Source organism: Cajanus cajan, chromosome 4 (genome assembly GCF_000230855.2).
Source record: "Cajanus cajan strain Asha chromosome 4, NIPB_CcT2T_4, whole genome shotgun sequence".
Lineage (NCBI taxonomy): Eukaryota > Viridiplantae > Streptophyta > Magnoliopsida > Fabales > Fabaceae > Cajanus > Cajanus cajan.
In genome coordinates, this window is record NC_138520.1 from 69,052,723 (window position 1) to 69,072,732 (window position 20,010).

Sequence of the window (20,010 nt, forward strand, 5' to 3'; positions counted from 1 at the left end):
AAGACTTAATAAGTACTAAAAATAGTTAACCTGAAAGCAATTCAATACCTACTACTAATACTCATTTAAAACTAACACATAGTATTTATAATTTTCAATAGTTTATTTTGCTATATTATTAATATAAAAATGTGTTAAATTAAATTAGTTGAATTTGGATTCATTAATAAAACGAGATTCCCGATTTCGTTAGTAAACCATGCATTAATAATAACATAACACATCAACGCATATAATTATAGGAGCGGAAACATTAAATGTAGATTTAAACATAATTATCATTTATTAAGACACAATCTGTTTGAAGCATGAAATAGATGATTAAAAGTAGTAAATTTGTCTTAATGAAGATTCACGTATTCAAAATTCAAATTCAAAAATACGGAATAAATAAATTATAATAAATTGATGTCAGTTGGTTCACATGTTAATGTCCAGCGCTAATTATATGAAATTAAGACATAGTCTAAAAGAAAAAAAAAAAGAGAAAAAGAAATTAAGGAGAGTGAGATGGGAAGTATTAGGATTTAGGAGGAGAGAAAAAGAGAGAAAGGGTGGAAGCGAAGAATGAAAATCTGGTTCTGCCAGACACCAACGACAACAGCTACATTCCGACTCCGCAATCGCCGCCGCGAGAGTTGCTTCCACGACGTCGTTTTCCACTTGAATGAATGGGAAACTGCGGAACCAGAGAGGAATCTGCCGTAGTTTCCAACGCTCAAGGTTCAGATCTAGGGCTCTCAATTCCGCTATTACTAAATTAACCGATTATCTAACCGCATTCCGCTGAATCCAATTTCCCTGAGTTAACTCGCTCACTCACTCACTCGCATTCTTTGTTTTTGTTTGGTTCAGTTCAGCAGCTTCACCATGCGACGTCGTTGGGCGCGAGTGCGAGGAGCCAGAACGCCGGCAGCGAGAAGAGGCACGGTCACGGTCACAGGCACAATCTGAGCGAGTGCGCTTCGGATCTGAGCGAGTCGTGTTCGACGCCGCGCGGTAACAGTGGCGGCAACACGCTGCTCTACACGCACGTGATCGCGTTCACGCTGTACGAGTTGGAGACCATAACGAAGAGCTTCCGCGGCGACTACATCCTCGGCGAGGGAGGGTTCGGGACCGTTTACAAAGGCTACATTGATGAGAACGTGAGAGTGGGACTCAAATCGCTGCCTGTAGCGGTCAAAGTGTTGAACAAGGAGGGACTGCAGGGACATCGCGAGTGGCTCGTGCGTTTCGCGTCTTGCATTTTGCGTTTTGCGTTTTGCATCTTTTTTTGTTTTAGTTTGTCTGCTTAATTTTTTTTTTTTTTTTGTGTTTTGGTTGTGCAGACGGAGGTGAATTTTCTAGGGCAGCTTAGGCATCCTAATCTGGTGAAGTTGATTGGGTACTGCTGTGAGGATGACCATAGGCTGCTTGTGTATGAGTTCATGTTTCGAGGGAGTTTGGAGAATCACCTGTTCCGAAGTATGGCGAGTTTTTATTTTAGAATCAGAGTTTTTGTTGCTTTAATGCATGATTAGCTTAGGAATGGAATGGAAATATGGAATGGATTTGGATCTGAGTGAAGAAGAGAGATTCATAGGTGTTTAGGTTTCTGAGAGTAATACTAATACACGACGAATGAGTGATTTCATTAATTAGGTCTTGTTTGGACAAATCTCTCAACAGTACTTCTAGAGAAAGAAGGAAAAAGTAAAATGAATCAAACTTCTTTAATAAGTTAGGTGGACTTATGCATCTCAGTTTTTTCAGAATTTAGATGTGACAGCTTCTATGAAAGTTGAAATGCATAAATTGATTTTAACTGTGGTAAGAGGCTTGATTTGTTTTACCTTTACCTTATTTTCTTCTCCTATAAGTACGTATTGAAAAGTTCATTCAAATGAAACCTTAAAATGTAAGACTACTGGAAATTGGTTTTGTGCTGGTGGATTTGGCTTTCCTTATGTGAGGAAGCTATGGATGTTGATTTGGAAATCCATGAAGTACATTGGAGGAGCCAAATTATTGTGCTGTTCGATAAGTTTTATGGCACATTATTATAGAATCTAAGCCACTGGGTGCATTACTAATTTCTACCAAGAAAATGGATGTTTGCTTGCACTTGTCGTGCGTGGTGGGTTAAACACGCTATCAATTGATCGCACATGACAATTTTTTCTTGACTTCCAAATCGAAGTGTTGAAGATTGCCTAATGTCTATCTACTCTAGAGATGATCACTGTTGTTTCCTCAGTTCAAGATGCTAATGATGGACACACGCACTTTTTGATCAGTGTTGATTTAGAATCTGGAAACGTGGTTACTGATCTACTTCAATACATTTGATGTTTTATGTTTTGAATCTGCAGTAAAAAAAAATAAAAATAGCAAGACTGATAGTTATGAGGCTAAGATTTTTTTTTTTTTTTTTCTTGAAGTGTCTTTTCAACTTGTAGCTAATGATATGACCTTTCCTGATGCTTCCAGAAGCAACTGTTCCTTTATCATGGGCTACAAGAATGATGATTGCTCTTGGAGCTGCCAAAGGACTTGCCTTTCTCCACAATGCTGAAAGACCTGTAATCTATCGTGACTTCAAGACGTCTAATATACTATTGGACTCTGTAAGTTTCTGGTATTTTAAAGTTTAATTAACCTCTGTGTGTGTTGTATTTTATGGTTGTTATTAAGGAATACTATTTTTTTCACTGTGTTACCAAATGACTATATAGGACTATACAGCCAAGCTTTCTGATTTTGGACTAGCTAAAGCAGGACCACAAGGTGATGAAACCCATGTATCCACCCGAGTCATGGGTACATATGGATATGCTGCCCCTGAATATGTAATGACTGGTACGACCTTTGATTTTGAAATGCTCAATTTGTTGACAGAAAAAATGGAACTATAAATTGTTTGAAAACTTGGACATCCATTAAGGTTGATTGTACTTATCATGTTCAGTAATGTTAGAATTAGCTAGGATGATCTATCATGGGTGGGGCGACACAATTTAATGGTTGGTTCCCTTGTTCTGGACATAACATAACTTCACTATACAATGTTGTCCGTGTTATATATTTATGTTTTATACAATAAGTTTGTCTGCAAGATAGTATGTCTTTCTTGGCTTCACCAATAAGGAGATGTGCCGGGCATTGTGCCTCACTTTTAGTTGGAAGGACCAAGAAAGAAGGTTGGATGTCAGATGATTATTGAATTATAGTGAAAATCTGTCTCAATAATTATCAGTTAATTCCAATATTATGTAACTGTACAGAGACCAAAGATTAGTATGAATGAAATCTATTCTGGTGGCATCAAGGAATTGTTTTTATCTCATTGAGGGTCAATCCCGATTGTTTCCAGTTCTTCAACATTGCAGTTTTTATTGGTAACATGACTACAGAATTTCTCAAGACAATCTATGCTTTCCTCTTGAATAATTTACAGATCATTATCTTATTTTGTCTCCTTTCTTCTGCATCTTTCAAAACAAACATTTTTACATTGTATAGTTGCATAATTAACAATTCAAATTTTACATTAATTTTTGCTTGCACGTACACACCGAGCTTGTTATAAAATGAGTTATATGGTCTTTGTTTTGCATTTCCTCTGGTGCATGCATTGACACATCTAAACTTGACTCGTGTGAAAATGGTCAGGCCACCTGACAGCTAGGAGCGACGTCTATAGCTTTGGCGTTGTTCTTTTGGAGCTTTTAACGGGAAGGAAATCTGTTGACAAGACCAGACCCGGAAAGGAACAGAGCTTAGTAGATTGGGCAAGGCCAAAGCTCAATGATAAGAGAAAGCTCCTACAAATAATTGATCCTAGACTGGAGAATCAATACTCAGTGAGGGCAGCACAAAAAGCATGTAGCCTGGCTTATTACTGTTTGAGTCAAAATCCCAAAGCGAGGCCACTAATGAGTGATGTAGTTGAGACATTGGAACCCCTACAAAGTTCAAGTGTTGGTGCAGGTGAAGTCTCATTATCTGGATCAAATAGTGGAAGTGCTGGTCCTTTTGCGATGAACAAAATCTCTGACTACCGAATGCGTCACAAGTTTTCAAACAATGTTGGTCCTGGTGCTTCTTGTCGGTCGCCAAACCCAAATTGCTCACCAGGTGGTCCAGCAGCATTACGGGTCAGATGAGATAATCTCATGCTATGAACCCGTCTGGTGTGCTTGTCGAATCTCCCCTTAATCTCGAGAAATAGTAATTGTTGTTAAAATGTGGGTGAATCCTTGTATTTGTTGCTTTGTACATGATGATATGGTGTCAAGAAGCCCCGGTGGATAATTTTTGTATCAAAGTTTGGTCTTCGGTTCATCTGGGTGGGAATTATTGTGTGGAAATCTGTGTATTTGTAATCATCGTGGCATCAGAACTAATATAACTGGCTCCTCACAACATCAGTAGGAGTAAGACGACTCCAACACGCAAGTACTTAATGATCTTTCTTTGAGATAAGATTATTAGGGGTAAGATAAGACAGTCTTAGTTAATATTTCTATGTCATGCCCGGTTTCTTGTCTGCACGTTCCTGTCTTTTTAAAGTGACCAAATGGTATTTTGAAAAAATAAAGATGGAGGGTCATTTTCAAGCGTTTTAAGGTTTTTGTTAGTTTCCTATTTTGAAGCCTCGTAAAGGCACTCCATTATTGTATGAGGTCATTTTCAAGCGTTTTAAGGTCTTAGTTAATATCACGATAAAGGAAAACTGAATGAGGTTGTTTAACGACCTCCGCGAAAACGAAAAAGAAAAATGTGTGTAGTTTTTTTAAGAAAATTTGTGAACTTTTAAAATAAACACCTTCAAGATTTATTTCATTTGCATATTAGAGACGCGTAGATGCAAGGATACTCAAATTGCATCAGTAGAAAAAAAATACTATCGGCTGTACACGATGCGAACAAGCTTATAATATTTTTTAATGACGTCTAGTTGTAACATCTTAATATACTGGTTAATCAAATTGAACCATCAACCATTGACTTATAAGGACATTTTAGGATTATCGTAATTGAGTAATTTTATATTTACCTAAATTTATTATTTTTTTACAGCAACAAAATTGGATTAATTCCATATTAGTAAAAGCAACAATACAATTTCGATCACAATGATAGAGGTATGGACTTCCTGTGAAGTAGCACTCCTTGCAAAAAATGAGCTGTCACATTTTCTTGTCTCCTAAAGAACTTGATTAGTTTGGAAACAAAGTGAGTAATTGCTCACAATCTTCAACTACAACCCCAAATTCAGAAACATCATCCTTTGGCTAAAAGATTTCCATCTACCACCATTTTATAATCCATTTCAAACAGATTTGAATATATATCTAGTAAGTAAAACGGGTAAACTTAAGCGATTAATATCAATTCATTTATATTTATAGGTTCTACACATCCTCAATATTATGTTATCACAGTGTAATTCAAATCCATGTCCATAAAAGAAACCATAATCTTTAATAGCACAACTTTATTGATAATGACCAAATAGATATACAAACCGAAAAACTATCTCAATTGTCACTTAACTAATACATTCACTAATTTATCAAACCCACAAAAAAACAATACTAGAGCAGACAACATAATCCTCCATCAAATTCTCACACGGCAATAATACAATATAGATTATTCGAAAGAACAAAAAAACATGAAGATGAGTTGTTCAGCTTGGAGCGTAAGTTGCACATTTCAGTTTTCGAGTCTATTCAAGTATACCTCAAACTAATTTAACAGATAATTTAGTTAATCACGAATTTATTTGGGGAACGCTTTCATACGTGTGATCAACTACTGTAGGTGAAATATTGGTTAAATAAGTTTGGCAAATGATAACACTGTAGACTCGGAATAGAGTACAACTTGGTGCAGCAAGTTGAACAAAAACTCTCACTTTTCCAAGATAGTAAAAAGCTTGGCGGCCACCTATAACATAAATTAGTCTCCGGACACATGAGTCTTGTCCTCGTAGTATCTTTTCTCACTCTCCCCCTTCTTCTCATTACGTTTCTGCATGCCAAAAGGAGTGAAAAAGAAGATGAGATACAATAACAAAGAAACAAATTTGGCATACACAACATATGTAGGATGATAATCAGAACTACCCTTTACACATATGTCAAATCTTCATGCACACGGCACTGAAGTGCAACCATATAACATTTTGTCTATCACTCATAATCACGAAAGTTCAGCTTCTTTGAAATCAGCAAAGAGTGAAGTATTTTAGTAATTATTAGTGAAAGAAAAAACGAAAAACATTGTCACTCCCACTGCCAGACTTCAATGTGTACGTTACTAGTTCCAACTACATTATTTGGCCCGTCATTTATAGTGCTACAATTACCTCAATTCTTGAAACCAAATCTCATTTCAATAAGTGTGAGAAAATCAATCCACTCCTAACCTCCCAAAAAGAATTGATTCAAATCGGTATATCAACTATAAAGTACTAACCAAACCCCTGCACAAAAATACCTACGCTTTAAAGGAGTAGCTCACCCACCTTTGCTACCATATTTAGAACTAATAAATTATCTCTATAGAAAATCAATGCCACGGAAAGCCTTGAATAAAAGGTTTCTAAACTACTGAAATTAATTACCAAACAGGCCACAACAGCCAAATTGGCCAAATATCAATCACATTCTAAACTAATCAAAACAAGAGGATTAACCGAAAGGAGAAATGGGCTTCATGAAAAGGACACACTAGTAACTGCATGCTTGATCTTGTTATGAAGTTGTTAATCATTAGCTAACAAGACTAATTACGATTGTGATTTATGGATTGTTTTTTAAAATATATATACCTATCTACCCCATGATTTTGAATAATTCTCACTACAGTAATTAATAATTAAGACAGGCCCTTACAAAGTAGGATTGTGACATATTTTGATAAGTCTCATACCAAATACTTAAAAAAAAGTAATCAAAAAAATAAGCAAACTCCTCAACTACAGAAGAGGTTAAGGTGAAAATTTGTCTTGGCTAGACACACAATATCTTATTTCTAGTACAACTACAAATATAATCACAAGCTAATTCACAGACCATCATAATTAAAATGCTTAATATGCTACTCCCTCCGTTTTTTATTCATAGTCGTTTAAGGTTTTGCACGAGACTTAAGGAAATTATTGATATTTTAGTTTTCAAAAATATTTATTACTTACTTTCCTATTCTACCATCTATTTTTTTATAGTATTTCGTTGGAAACATATTGCCCTTTTAAATGTAACATTAACTTTTCATAGGTAGTTGAAGAAAAAATAGGTAGACATTAGAAATAAATAGACACATTGTTCAGTAAACATACATTAATTATCAAGGGTAAAAATGAGAAAAAAAATTAATAAGTCATTGATTTTAGTAAAATTATAATGAAAAAAAAAACGACAAATTCTGACAAAACGACTATGAATAAAAAACGGAGGGAGTAACATTCTAACAGTAACTAACAAGCATTTTAAATTGAAAAATGATAAGCCAAAGAATCCAACAGTTACTACTACTAACCAAACAAAAGAAATTGACAAATGTCTGAACAAACCTGATATGCTTCATGATTTGCGACAATCCTTCTAATTATTGTCGTAGTTGTTATATCTAAAGTACTTTCTAAAATTTTGAAGATGCCCATGCTAATAGGAACAGCATATGGATTACATTGTTCCTATATGAAAACCAATGTCAATAGTTAGAGATGCAGAAGCAACTTATCAACTTAAAGAATAAAGTAATAATTGTAAATGCATCACTGTAGCAGAGAAATAAACAATTTACCTTCTGAAAATCATTATTTTCTGCAACAGTTCCATGAACAACTAATGAGATGTCAAATGTAGTGATCTGCACTCAAATGAAATCAAACCAAGTGATGTTAGAATGGAAAGTGTTCCAACAACTAACCAAGAAACCTTATCCCAGTAAGTAGGGATGGCTATGTTGCTGCATTTATAACAGTTTAGACAGATGCAAAGAGAACAAAGTTGTTCAAGAGAAACAAGAAATGAGAGATTTGTGAATGCCATAAACTCAATCAACTTAGGCAGTATATTTATATATACAAATATAAAAGGGTTACAAGGATAATATTAGAATGACCAAAACCAACAGAGAGCAAATACAAAAAAGATAAAATAATAATAAGGCTTAAATATGTTTAGCCCCTATAAATGATCGGGTTTTGATTTTGGTTTGTGTAAAAAAATTTCTGTTTTTCATCCTTCTAAAATCTTTAAATATTGTTTTTGGTCCTAATAAAATATTTTTAGTCCTAATAAAATGAGTCAAATTTGATTTTAGTCCCTATAAAATATTTTTCTTTTGATTTTCAACTCTCTAAAATAACTATTTTTAGTCCCTAAAGATGATTTTAATGTAAAAACACATTTATTTTAAAGACAAAAAAAATTAAAAGTGTCACACAGGTCACTTAACTTTTTGATAGACAAATAAGTAATAAAAAAATGATTATATAATAGCAGGGACTAAAAATAGTGGTTTTAAATTTTATACGGATGAAAAATAGAGAAATTTTTTTTACATAGACCAAAATAAAAATTTGTTCATTTTAGGGACTAAAACCATATTTAAGCCTAATAATAATAATACAACAACACTGCCCAATCTCTAATCTCTAAGTATTCAAAATCACAACTCTTTTAAAAAGTCATAACCAGAATCCAGAGAGAAGCTATAAGCAAAATACTAACTTTATAAGGACAACAATGTAACCTTTATTTAAAATGGATAACGGAATGCTCAAGTTCCCCCTTTTTATCATACAATGAGCATCACCTAAAACAAGGCCAATCCAAAGGAGAGATATTGTGCTAATTATCAAGTACTTTGAAACTTCAGAATTTCAAAATAGGGTGATTGGGTTAATAAACTTTGCTTTAATTACTAGTATTAGCATTCAGTAATAATAATAATATTAAATCTAATGGCTCGAGAATGTTTACAGCAATAGAAAAGAAAGAATCATAATACATAACATTCATAAAAAATAAATAAATAAATAAATAAGCTAAAATGAGACTAACCATATCTTTGGACACCTCCCACGGTGCACCAATTATAACCTCATCTACATAGCGACATGCTAAAACACTTAGACTTCTTTCATGAAGATTCATGATAGGACGATGTGATCCTCTGGTTGCACTACAGAGAAAGAAAACACAAGATAAAATTTCCAAACATTACCACCCTGTATGAAATATAAACATAGACAATATTAGATGCTTAAATTATATTAATTCAAATTTATAGTTCATAATTGAAGGCAAAAAGAATTGCTACTACTGTAAGCATAGTTTTCCACAATGATGCAACCCAGTAACTATGGAGCCTCAGCCAAACACCATATAGATGGAACAAGTAAATAAAAAAGAAAGATTAATCTTTAATAAGATGCTACATAGAAGTACACGACAAATATTAGATAAAAAAAAAAACACACAATCGGGCAGCATATTTCAGAGAGAACAATTTGAGAAAATCATTAGCCCAAATGGTCATAGAGAAGCCAAGAACATAACATTGTATTTAGAATTTTAAACCACCCTAGAAAATAAACAATTAGTACATCGTCTATACTCATGGTGACAAAAGCTGCCATTATTTTTTTTAATTGTGAGACTTAGTGTAGATTACAACAGAAGCATTGAAAATTGCAATAAAATAGTGCAAACAACTTCCAACAAGCCTAAATGTAACTGTCCCCCCAGACCCTACCCCTTATAATATTCATATAGGAATCCTCCATGGCAGAGAATGGCCTGGCAGACTTTACAAAAAACCATCACTCTATCGCCATGGTGATGTGGCTTCACAAAGTGGCAACATGACAGCCACCTGATAGAAACTGGACTAGAAACTAGAATGAAATTTATTAATCAAATCCGTAATTGTCAATGAGTACCAGTGTGATTGCAAAATGGGCAAGGGAAAAATCTACAAGAATGACTGAATGAACTAGCAGGAGTATGAGAGCCTGGTCTTCCCACCCAAAACTAATCTCATCCGCTAACTTTCTCTATCATTTCCTGCCTCTATTTACAACAGACTAATTAATTACCTGTTCTAACAGATTGTGAGGCCTACTCTCTAATGACAAGGCCTAACTAAAAGGGCTCTCTGAAGAAAGTGAAATCTGGGCCTAACTCAATTTTCCAAATCCAGATTGTAAGGCAAATGTTGTTTTCGACTTATATACATTATTATAGCTATCTTAATAATCAATGTGGGATCTCCAACAAACTCATCTTAACACCATCACATCAATTGAATCATAGTGGGATAGCAACACAATGAGTAAAATTGCAACCCCCCCCAATAACCTGACCACCCAAGCCACCAGGAAATGTTACTTTGTTCAGGTTTGCACATGCTTACATAATTGTGATTTATGATATTATATTATGTTTCCTATTGGTCTTTCTTTCCTTCCTTTTACCTTCCTATTGCATTTAAATTTAAGAATGTGATACTTTCAATAAGTTTGATACGCTAAAAAAAATAGTTTGTTACTTTAGTAATTTGTGATTGTGATGCTTGAAGTATGTTATAATCTTTTGATATGGCAGCATGCCTCATAATTGCCACAATGCCATCCGGCTTAATTCCATAGTCCATTCTTGGGTTGCCACTATTCAACATTAATAACAATAAAAAATACAAAAACAAAACTTAAAAATTAAATAAGGTGGGAAAAGGCAGAAATATAAAGGTTGACAACCTGACTGTCTGATCAGTGTGTATTCCAACGAGAAGAAAATCTCCAAGACTCCTAGCAAGCCTCAAGATCTAATTAACATAAAGGTCAGTCAGTAGAATGTACAATATCCAGACACACCCATTTCAATTCTATACAATCTAAATGGTAGTAGCAGCAGAGGTAAAAAACTATTACAACAGAATAGTATAATTTAACATAGCTCACCCACCCAAAAAAAACCCTCATCTGATAACCAAGCATTTTATATTTTATTGCCAGATATAACAGTTAGGCAATGACATCAGATTATTGAATAAGTGCAACACCAAAAACAAGGACATTAGTTATATTATGTTTCTTTCTCACTACCCTCCAATCAATGTTGAGACCAAGACATTTGACAAACTACGTGCTTGTTTGGATTAGCTTACTTTGCATTAAAAACAGCTTATAATAAATATGTTACAGCACTGAGAGAGCTTTTGAATAAAAAGCTGATTTTAAGTAATGATCAAGCAAAACCAACAGTTATTTAATAGAGTATGTAAACTATACCTCCACATGTCCAGCATGAAAGAGATCAAAAGCACCATCTATATATACAATACGAGAATCAGGTCCTGGACCCTGGAAAAGCAAGCATGAGTAAATTATCAAGTGACACGAAGAAATTACTACATACGGCATATACAAAGCATGGCTCTATTGAGTTATTTTAAGGAAAATGTTAAACTATCTCTAGGTAGCAAGAAATAACAAATAAACCAACCGTTAAGATTCAATCACAACCTTAATAATATTCAGGAGACCAAATCAGCAACTTATACAGAGAGATATGCCATAGTTATTGCCATTTCTCTCAGCACGTGGGAGAAAGTCAGATAGAGGGAGAAAAATGAAGAAAAAGGAACGATATGCCTTAGTTATCCATTTCTTTCAGCATATCAATAGTGCAAGTTTCCAATGAAGGACTCGCGAGATAAGTCAGTCATGTCCACCACAACAAGCAAGCATTGTTTGTTGTGACATGTGTAGGAATTGAAAACCAATATGCTTTTTCTCTTCTTCTTTTTTTTCCAGGAAGGTTGCTATTTTAACGACTACTAAGGGTGATCATGGGCTCAGATCAACCCATCAACCTGAACAAAAAAGGAGTTTGGGGCTAGTTCAGGTAATTAGGGTTCTTTTTGGGTAGAAGTATGGCATAGCTGATCAATTTGAGTCGTGTTCATGTATTATGTTTATTCTTATAAACACACTGAACCCAACCTGGATATATTAGGTAAATGCCACAGAGAAGCTATGTGAATGCCTTGTTCACAAATCACAAGTTGATATTCTAGCATTTCTCTCCAACGGTACACACCCAACAACCACAAATTGAGAACAAGCAAAATATTTTAGCAACATGGTTGACTTTTTCATAATTCCTAGTGCCTAGCCTTCCCTGTCAATTGATATTCTAGTAAAATAATATTTCTTGATCCTCCAGCCCACATGTCTAATACATGAGCAAAAGTAAATCCTTAAAAGTGATCCAGTTGAGAAGGAAATAAGCAAACAATAATGCATTTGTCAATGATATTCAAAGACCCATTCCTGTAAACCAACATAACGATGTGAAATGAAATACATGATTCAAGCATCAGAAGACTAAAAGATGCAGAAATAATATAGAGGCGTAAGTAAATTGATAGCAAGCTTATAAGCAGTATGAAATCAGAATGAAGATTTTATATGAACATACCCTCCCATTTGAGAACTGAACAATTCTACGAGATGTAGGCAGAAAATGAGATATACGAGTTCCACTTGCAGCAGATGCACCAGCTTCAAACTTTGGACTATGGCCATTGCTGAACTGTCTTTGTAGAGAAGAATGATTATGACTGTCACTAATAGACCTTTCTCTTACACAGAGAAGCATGCGACCTGGGCAACAAATGATTATTTAACATTAATTATATATTCTATAAGTACAATAAGAGGCAACCAATCAGAATAAATATAACCTCAAGGAGAAAGCACAAACACAAGCTAAAGGTCCAAATGTATGCTTGCAGAAAGTAAAACATCAAACTAAACGACACAAAGAACCATCTAAAATGCAACAACCAGTAACAACCATTGCCAGTTGAGTGAGAATGGGCTTGAGGTTTTGTCATCAGGCTTCGGTGGACGTAACTACAGTCCACAGAGCAATAAGGAGTAAAGAGAGTAGTCTAAATAAAAGGTAAAGTCTGAAAGGTCTTTTAAGAAATTTGGTCAATTCATAGGAATGAAATTCAATACATAACGGGAAAAAATACAAATTTGAAAACTCGAGATTCACCCATTCAACAAAATTCCAAATTAAGCCTAACCAAGAAAATAACCTAAATGGAGGGAACATATATTAAATTAATACCCATTTAATAATTTGTTTATATAGAATGTGAAAGTTTATTGGAGAGAAGAGAGGGAAAGTACAACAATGAGAGTATATCCTCCCCCAAACCAGAAAAAACAAGATAAGACATAGAACATAAAACAAAACAACTATGCCCTCAATGCATATCCAAAAAGGCAACCACCTTGAAATACTCGAGTACAAGAGACCATAAACAACAAGGTGGCATTCCAAAGTACTTCTATCCAAAGAGTTAAACAGCATGCCCAATTGCACCAACACCAAAGAAAGAAATCAAAGCAATATAAATCTAACCAACAATATCAGTGCTTGAAACCCCTTCAGTGCGCTTTATCTGCTTATATCGACCAGCCTTCTTAGCATGAGCATAAGCATCAGTTCCATCGGGAAGAACACAAGGATCGTCCCCATGAATAATGTAATCTATCTTGTACTCATCAAAAAGCTTCTTCATGAACTCCTCAGTTATCGCATAGGGAGCCTCAGGAATAACCTCGTCCACCCACTTCACCGCATTAACCATTATCAACCTAACACACATTAACATCTCAAATCAAAAGCTAAACCAACATACCAAATCCCCCATATCACAATCAAAATAAACAAAGACAAAACTTAGTCTCAATTCCGTAGGTGCTTTTGGTGCTCCTCTCCAATCAAAATTAAAATCTCACTTAGGAACCTATACCAATATTTAAAGTAAACATTTGCTACGCAAACAAAATAAAACTTCAATTCTGATTAGAGAATAACCACCCAAAGCATCTATGGAATTGCATCTAAGTACGTTTTGTGCTTTTTGAACAAAACTTAAACGTAGTTTTCATAGGTGTTTTTAGTGCAGTTCTCCTGTTAGTTGAAGTTTCACCTTAGGAACCTATGCCAGCCAACAGTTAGTGTAAGCATTCATTAAACAGATTAGCAATGAAACTATAATTCTAATTGGAAAACAGCACCTACGAAACTGCATCTAAGTTTTGTCCAATTAAAGATCACAGGATAAGTAAACAACAAAATAAGGGCGTTCAAAGCAATACTCAAATCGCTACTCATGAGATCACCACCCCAGAAGAAACGGCTAATTAAATCACAAAAAGGAATATAAAACTGAAACCTTTCGTGAAGAGGGGTAACAGGGGGACCCTTATTAGCAATGATCTCTGCATCACTAACAACCCCAACGATCAACTGGTCACCGAGGGCACGAGCTTGGCGAAGGGCATTGCAATGGCCATAATGCATCATGTCGAAGCAACCGTCCATGTAGACGCGAACCGGTTTCTTGTTGCGTCTTCGGCTCTTCCAGAACATTCCAAGCTGGCCGGAGTACGCACCCAGCAGCGACACACCCACGATCACCCCTCCCACCATGCACGACACCACCCACTTCGCCGTCGCCGGCTTCTCCGTCGCCACCGCCTCGTAACTACCCATTTTCTCTCTCTCTCTTTCTCTCTCTCTCTCTCTTGCTAGCTATCACCGCTTCTTCTCCTTCCTCATTCGTAACACCGCAAATGGAATGGAGCAGAATGAAATGTGGGAATTGCCAAAGCAAAATATTCGGCCTCGATGCTTCAATTGTCGCTGTAAGATTCTGTCGAACTGGGCCTATGGAACCGACAACGTTCGAGACGGCCCATGCTTTCGCTTTTTTTTTTTTAAAATTAAATTACGACAACGTTTCAACCTATGTTTTGTTTGCCATGTACAAGGTAACATGGATGGCCAGAAACATTATAGGCCCAAATACAGGCCCGTGGGCTTTTGTCAGCGTCACTCTTCAGAAGCCTTGTTCAAGCCACGTTATTTGTACATGATTTTTGTCAACTTCAGCAATGTGGTGGGTCGAGAGACAACGTCAATACTAACGAATTTGACGTCAAAATCAAATAAATGAATGATAGAATAAGGTGACATTGTCAATACTAACACCGGCATGATTTCAATCACATACTGAGACTGTAAGTAAAATTCACTCAAAAAATTATTACACAAATAATTTTATTTAATCACAGCTACGAGAAAATCTCCCTAAAAGAATTACTGTATTGGGTGAAGTTTATTAGATAAATATTGATACTAGTTTCATGAGGTGAATCTCACATTTTCCCAATGTTTAGTGTATGCAATTATTGGTATTTGGAAAGTCTGATGCAATTTGCAGGTATGGGTGGATCTCCAAAAGTCCACATTCCTCTTCCCAATTTTCCAGATACGACTCCCCATATATGTCATAAAAATGTCCAAAATAAAAAATACATAAATATTCTCTAACGGTGCTCTCATGGCAATGATAACATTAATCATTTGACATTAATAAAATATAAATTTAAATATATTTTTTTCCATATAATTTATATTTTTTACTTTTACTCCTTATAATTTCTTTTATTCTAATATTTTATAATATTTTAAAAATAATAATCATTAATTCTCGTTAAAAAAATTATATCACAAATAGAATATATATTATAAAATTGGTTTTTTTTTCTTAGATAAAATTTCAAAACATATTTCATTATTGTTATTTTATCATATTTTTCATTTGCACCATCTTCAAGTCGTAGAATGTCATGTCTTAGTTGTTGGCAAAGTTAGATCACCAACCTCCCTTCTCCATGAGGTGTATTGTACATTATTATTGGAGCGATCACAATAGATGATGGTGGTCTTAATAGTCTTAAGCCAAATGGTATAGTTCTTCTTGGTGTTGGAGAAGGTGAGTTGGCAATGATACCAATAAAGTGGTGTATACTCTTGCAGCACATGAGCTCCTGCATAATGGGGGAGTAGCTGAGCGTGAAGTCAGATTCCTCCATAGTGAGGTGACAATCAATGGCAACCTCACAAAGACAACGATCATTGAGGACAAATTTGGAATCATTGTTAAGATTGCAATTTGTGAAAATTTGCTTAGCGTCGAGGATTAAGGTTTGGATTAAGAGCTTTAGAGTTTACATTGTTCCAGAGAGGAAAAGTACGATCATGAGGATGAACATAAGGGTTTGAGTTTCATGAAGTGCATTTTAAATTTTTATCTAAAAAAATATAATCAATTTACCTAGGTGACAATAGTAAAATGAAATATAATAAATAGTAGACAATGATATAAATAAATTTGCTCCATAAATTCTTATATGTTATAATTTATAGTTTCTACTTTATTGTGTTTGATAGAAAAAAAAAAAAAAAAGAAAGAAAGAGGGGAGAGGGGGAGAAGAGAATAGAAGAGATGGGAAGTAGATAAGAAATTGAATGAAAATTGAAATTATTTAATAAGAGAGATATAAAAGAGAAGTGGGGAGAATATATATTTTTTTAATTAGTCTACATTATACTAAAAAAATAAATATTAAAATGATATTATAAATTAAATTACACAATTCTCATTTATCTTTAATATGTTGTTTTATTTTTTTTTTATGAATTAAGTTCACATTAAAAAAATGGTCATAATCAATTGTGTTTTTCCTTTAAACAAAACACACTTGGTTATGTATGTATGAATACATAATCGATTATGTTTCTCTTAAAAAAAATAGCATAATCAATTATGTCTCTATCGTATGTAATAGTGTTTTAAACCAAAAGAAAATGACAATCAATTATGTAGCATAAGGGAATAAAACATTACAAGCAAAATAATTCTTCCTCTTCTGTGCAAATCTCCTCTCTTAATTTCAAGGGTATTAAAAATGTGAGACCCGTCATTTTATTACTTTTACTTCTTTTCTTTTTTATTACATCAAACACGACTCTTCTTCATTATTCCCTACTAATCCACATGAATGGTGGATCCCTATCTCCTAAATCAGCTGCGTTGCTTCAAGGACTAAAGATATGTTTTGTAACTCATTTATATCAATACAAACAAAAATTTACATAATCTAGCTAGTGTACCAAAATGAGAAGTGAGTTTTTTTGTCTTTTTTATTTAACGTGAATTTAGTATTTTTCTTACAGGAAACCAAACATGCATAAATTGACCATTGATCACATTTCCTCTCCAGCAGCATGTTTTCGGGCTTCTATGGCTCAGTGCATGTAGATTTATCCGGCCATTAATATATTTTTTTATTATCAATATTATAGTTTTAGTTATTATTTTTTTGAATATATATATATATATATATATATATATATATATATAAAGAGTAAGTAGTTTTTGGTTAAAATTGATGATTAATATGAAGTAGTCACATGGAAGAGTAAGTAGTTTTAGGTTAGTTTATAGTTAGTTTTAGTTGTAAAAAGAAGTAGTCACATGAAAGAAATAGAATAAGCAAGAAGAGGAGAAATAAAATGAGGAAAGAAGTGATAGAATTATTTGCATTTGATAGGAAAAGGACGAAAGAGTAAGTAGAAAAGTGAAAATGGTTGCTAGCTAGGTCCAAAAACATGCTGCAAGCAAGTTAGCTTTAAAAGCAAAGACAAAACATGTATCTCATCAATCTATCGGGAACTTTCTCTCCTATTTTGTACTACACGATGCCACAGCCACAAGAGGCTCCACCATTTTAACAACATCACCGGCGTGGAGCGAGGGAGAGGGGAGAAAAATGGAACCAGTGTGTCCCCCGGGTGTTGAACCCCATGTTACGAGTTTGCAAACATATACTTAAATAAGTTTATAAATAACTTTTAATTTTAACCATTAATTTAATCACCATATTCATCAATTAGTACAACATTATTCTATTGGAATCTCCAACACATTTTTTAAGCCAAAAATTACACATAATGGATAGTTTGATAATAACCAACAAGATGTAGCTTAATATGTCCAACATTTAATAATCGATAAAATAGACTTTAATTCAATATTATAAAATTGGTTTATAAAATTAATCATATTATTAATCAATGTAAGATGTCTCTTACATTATATTAACTCAAATTAGTTGTATTATCTATTGTAGTTTTACTTGTTTCAAATGTGATTACTTTTTAAAAAGATTTTCTATAGTCAATAAAAAAATGTACGTTTAAATTTTGGTCAGTATAGTTTTGTGAGTGTGCAATTTTGATTATTAATTTTTTTTATTACAAATTTAGTTTCTTTTTTTTAAATTAAACAATGTGAATTAACCATTAACATATCATGTGTTGTAGTATTAACTATTAAGAATTAAAAATGAAATTGTTTTAATATATTACAATTTTGAATTAAAAAAAAATTATATGTAAAAAAAATATTATGACTTACATGAAAGCTAACTAAACAATAGTGAAGTAGTATTAATATTTTTTTTAACCTTAGATAATATATTAATAGGAAATTGATATTTTTTAATTTTGAAATTTAGAACTAAATTTGTAATAAATAATTTAGACACTAAATTATATATTTGCATAATTATAAGAATTAAAAGTGAATTTGAATTATATATATTATTAATTTAATCACAATAATCTAATGGTTGGATTCTTTACATTCATTATAGGCGACTCTTTTTAAGTGTGGGGAATGAACAATGATTATTGAATTATTAAGCCACATATCCTTTGTGGAAACTTGAGCAAAATTGCATAATTCAAAAATAATTTTTAATTTAGCCATCTTTAGAATATTAAAAAATTAGTAAATATTAACTTTTACATACATATATCATGTGTGAGAAAATTAAAGTTACTTTTATCATTGAGATGAAATGACAAAATCTCAGTCATAAAACGGTTCAAGCATGAACCATCAAAATCAGTTATATATGAGGAAGAGCATGGTGGGTCAAGATCTTTTTTGTCTTAAGGTCAGCAATGTTGACTTGGGGGTCGAGGGTTATCAAGCGAATAATAGTCCACTACATGTGATCTTGATAAAACAACGTCAACAGAAATGAAATTTTTACTTTGATTCAAGAACACCTACATGATTTTGCTTTTTTTTTTTTTTTTTTGTGTTAGTGTAATAATAGTACAAGTAAAAGGAAATTGCTCCAATTATTTTAAATTAAAAAGAAATCATAAGTAAGGTACATTTTATAACATAAGGACTAAGAATAACAAAGTGTACCTAAAGTCTTGAATTCTATGTGTATCCGCAAAAACATCCATAAACAAACGAGTATTTATCCATAGTTTTTAATATTCGCACATAACAAATATGTACTCACAAAATTGTATGGATATGAATTTGGGTTAGTCACTTCATATTTATTATATATTGATATAATTAAAAAATATCTACATTATTATATTAAGGAGATATTATTACTTTTGGTTTCCTTTTTAATATAAATTATTTTAATTTTTGTTCATTTTTTATAAGTTTCTAAAATTATTTTTTCTTACATCAATGTTATTTTTTTTCTTTATTTATTGTATTATAAAACTACTCGTAAATAATTGTAATTCTTTTTGTTTAAAAGTTATTCATGAATAATTGTTCATTAAAATATTTTTTTAAATACAATGTAAGTATGGAGTACATTGTGTGCATGTATGCGTGTGTGCATGTGTATGTATAATTGTGATTTCGACGTAAATGCAATTATAACTTCACTTTCGTCAAGTGTGACATTTTCGTTGTCATTAAAGTTGGACACAACCACACCATCTATTTCTATCATTGTCATTTACACATGACCATTGTTTCATTCTCTCAGTAGCTCATCTATATCTATTTCTATTGTTTCATTCTCTCACCAACTCATCTATATCTATTTCTATTGTTTCATTCTCTCACCAACTCATCTAGACACCATCATGAATTGTGTGACATTTAGACTTAACTGTAATATTTTTTTCTTCTTGTTGGTTAGATTGAACAAAAAATATGAGGGGAAGATAATTGAATGGTGAAGGATATGTTCTATAAATATATTGGCCATGTTCTTTGTTGTTCATATTGGTGTGATTT

General features: G+C 33.3%; 2 protein-coding genes across 2 annotated transcripts; one reads left to right on the plus strand and one right to left on the minus strand.

Annotated features, from left to right (window-relative positions):
* Positions 1 to 482: 482 nt before the first annotated feature.
* LOC109818419 (Protein kinase superfamily protein) lies at positions 483 to 4,610 on the plus strand. Its single transcript, XM_020383881.2, has 6 exons — positions 483 to 723; positions 856 to 1,229; positions 1,332 to 1,467; positions 2,473 to 2,609; positions 2,718 to 2,841; positions 3,655 to 4,610. The coding sequence occupies exons 1-6, from the start codon at positions 672 to 674 to the stop codon at positions 4,146 to 4,148; spliced, it is 1,317 nt and encodes a 438-aa protein (XP_020239470.2). The 5' UTR covers positions 483 to 671; the 3' UTR covers positions 4,149 to 4,610.
* Positions 4,611 to 5,462: 852 nt separating this feature from the next.
* Positions 5,463 to 14,717, minus strand: PECT1 (phosphorylethanolamine cytidylyltransferase 1). The gene is made up of 9 exons (XM_020383884.3): positions 14,266 to 14,717; positions 13,446 to 13,681; positions 12,489 to 12,673; positions 11,297 to 11,368; positions 10,763 to 10,830; positions 9,066 to 9,186; positions 7,801 to 7,866; positions 7,568 to 7,690; positions 5,463 to 6,021 (listed from the first exon to the last, which is right to left on the minus strand). Exons 1-9 carry the CDS (start codon positions 14,583 to 14,585, stop codon positions 5,950 to 5,952), a joined length of 1,263 nt encoding a protein of 420 aa, XP_020239473.1. The 5' UTR covers positions 14,586 to 14,717; the 3' UTR covers positions 5,463 to 5,949.
* Positions 14,718 to 20,010: the final 5,293 nt, after the last annotated feature.

Bases quoted from the DNA above. Each gene is read 5' to 3' on its own strand.
- PECT1 (XM_020383884.3), bottom strand. From the start codon at position 14,585: ATGGGTAGTTACGAGGCGGTGGCGACGGAGAAGCCGGCGACGGCGAAG. The intron at 10,831-11,296 runs GTATAGTTTACA...TATGTTAATTAG, and splicing joins TTCATGCTGGACATGTGGAG to ATCTTGAGGCTTGCTAGGAG. The intron at 9,187-10,762 runs GTTGTCAACCTT...CTTTCTCTGTAG, and splicing joins CACACTGATCAGACAGTCAG to TGCAACCAGAGGATCACATC.
- LOC109818419 (XM_020383881.2), top strand. From the start codon at position 672: ATGGGAAACTGCGGAACCAGAGAGGAATCTGCCGTAGTTTCCAACGCT. The intron at 1,230-1,331 runs GTGCGTTTCGCG...TTGGTTGTGCAG, and splicing joins AGGGACATCGCGAGTGGCTC to ACGGAGGTGAATTTTCTAGG. The intron at 2,842-3,654 runs GTACGACCTTTG...GAAAATGGTCAG, and splicing joins CCCTGAATATGTAATGACTG to GCCACCTGACAGCTAGGAGC.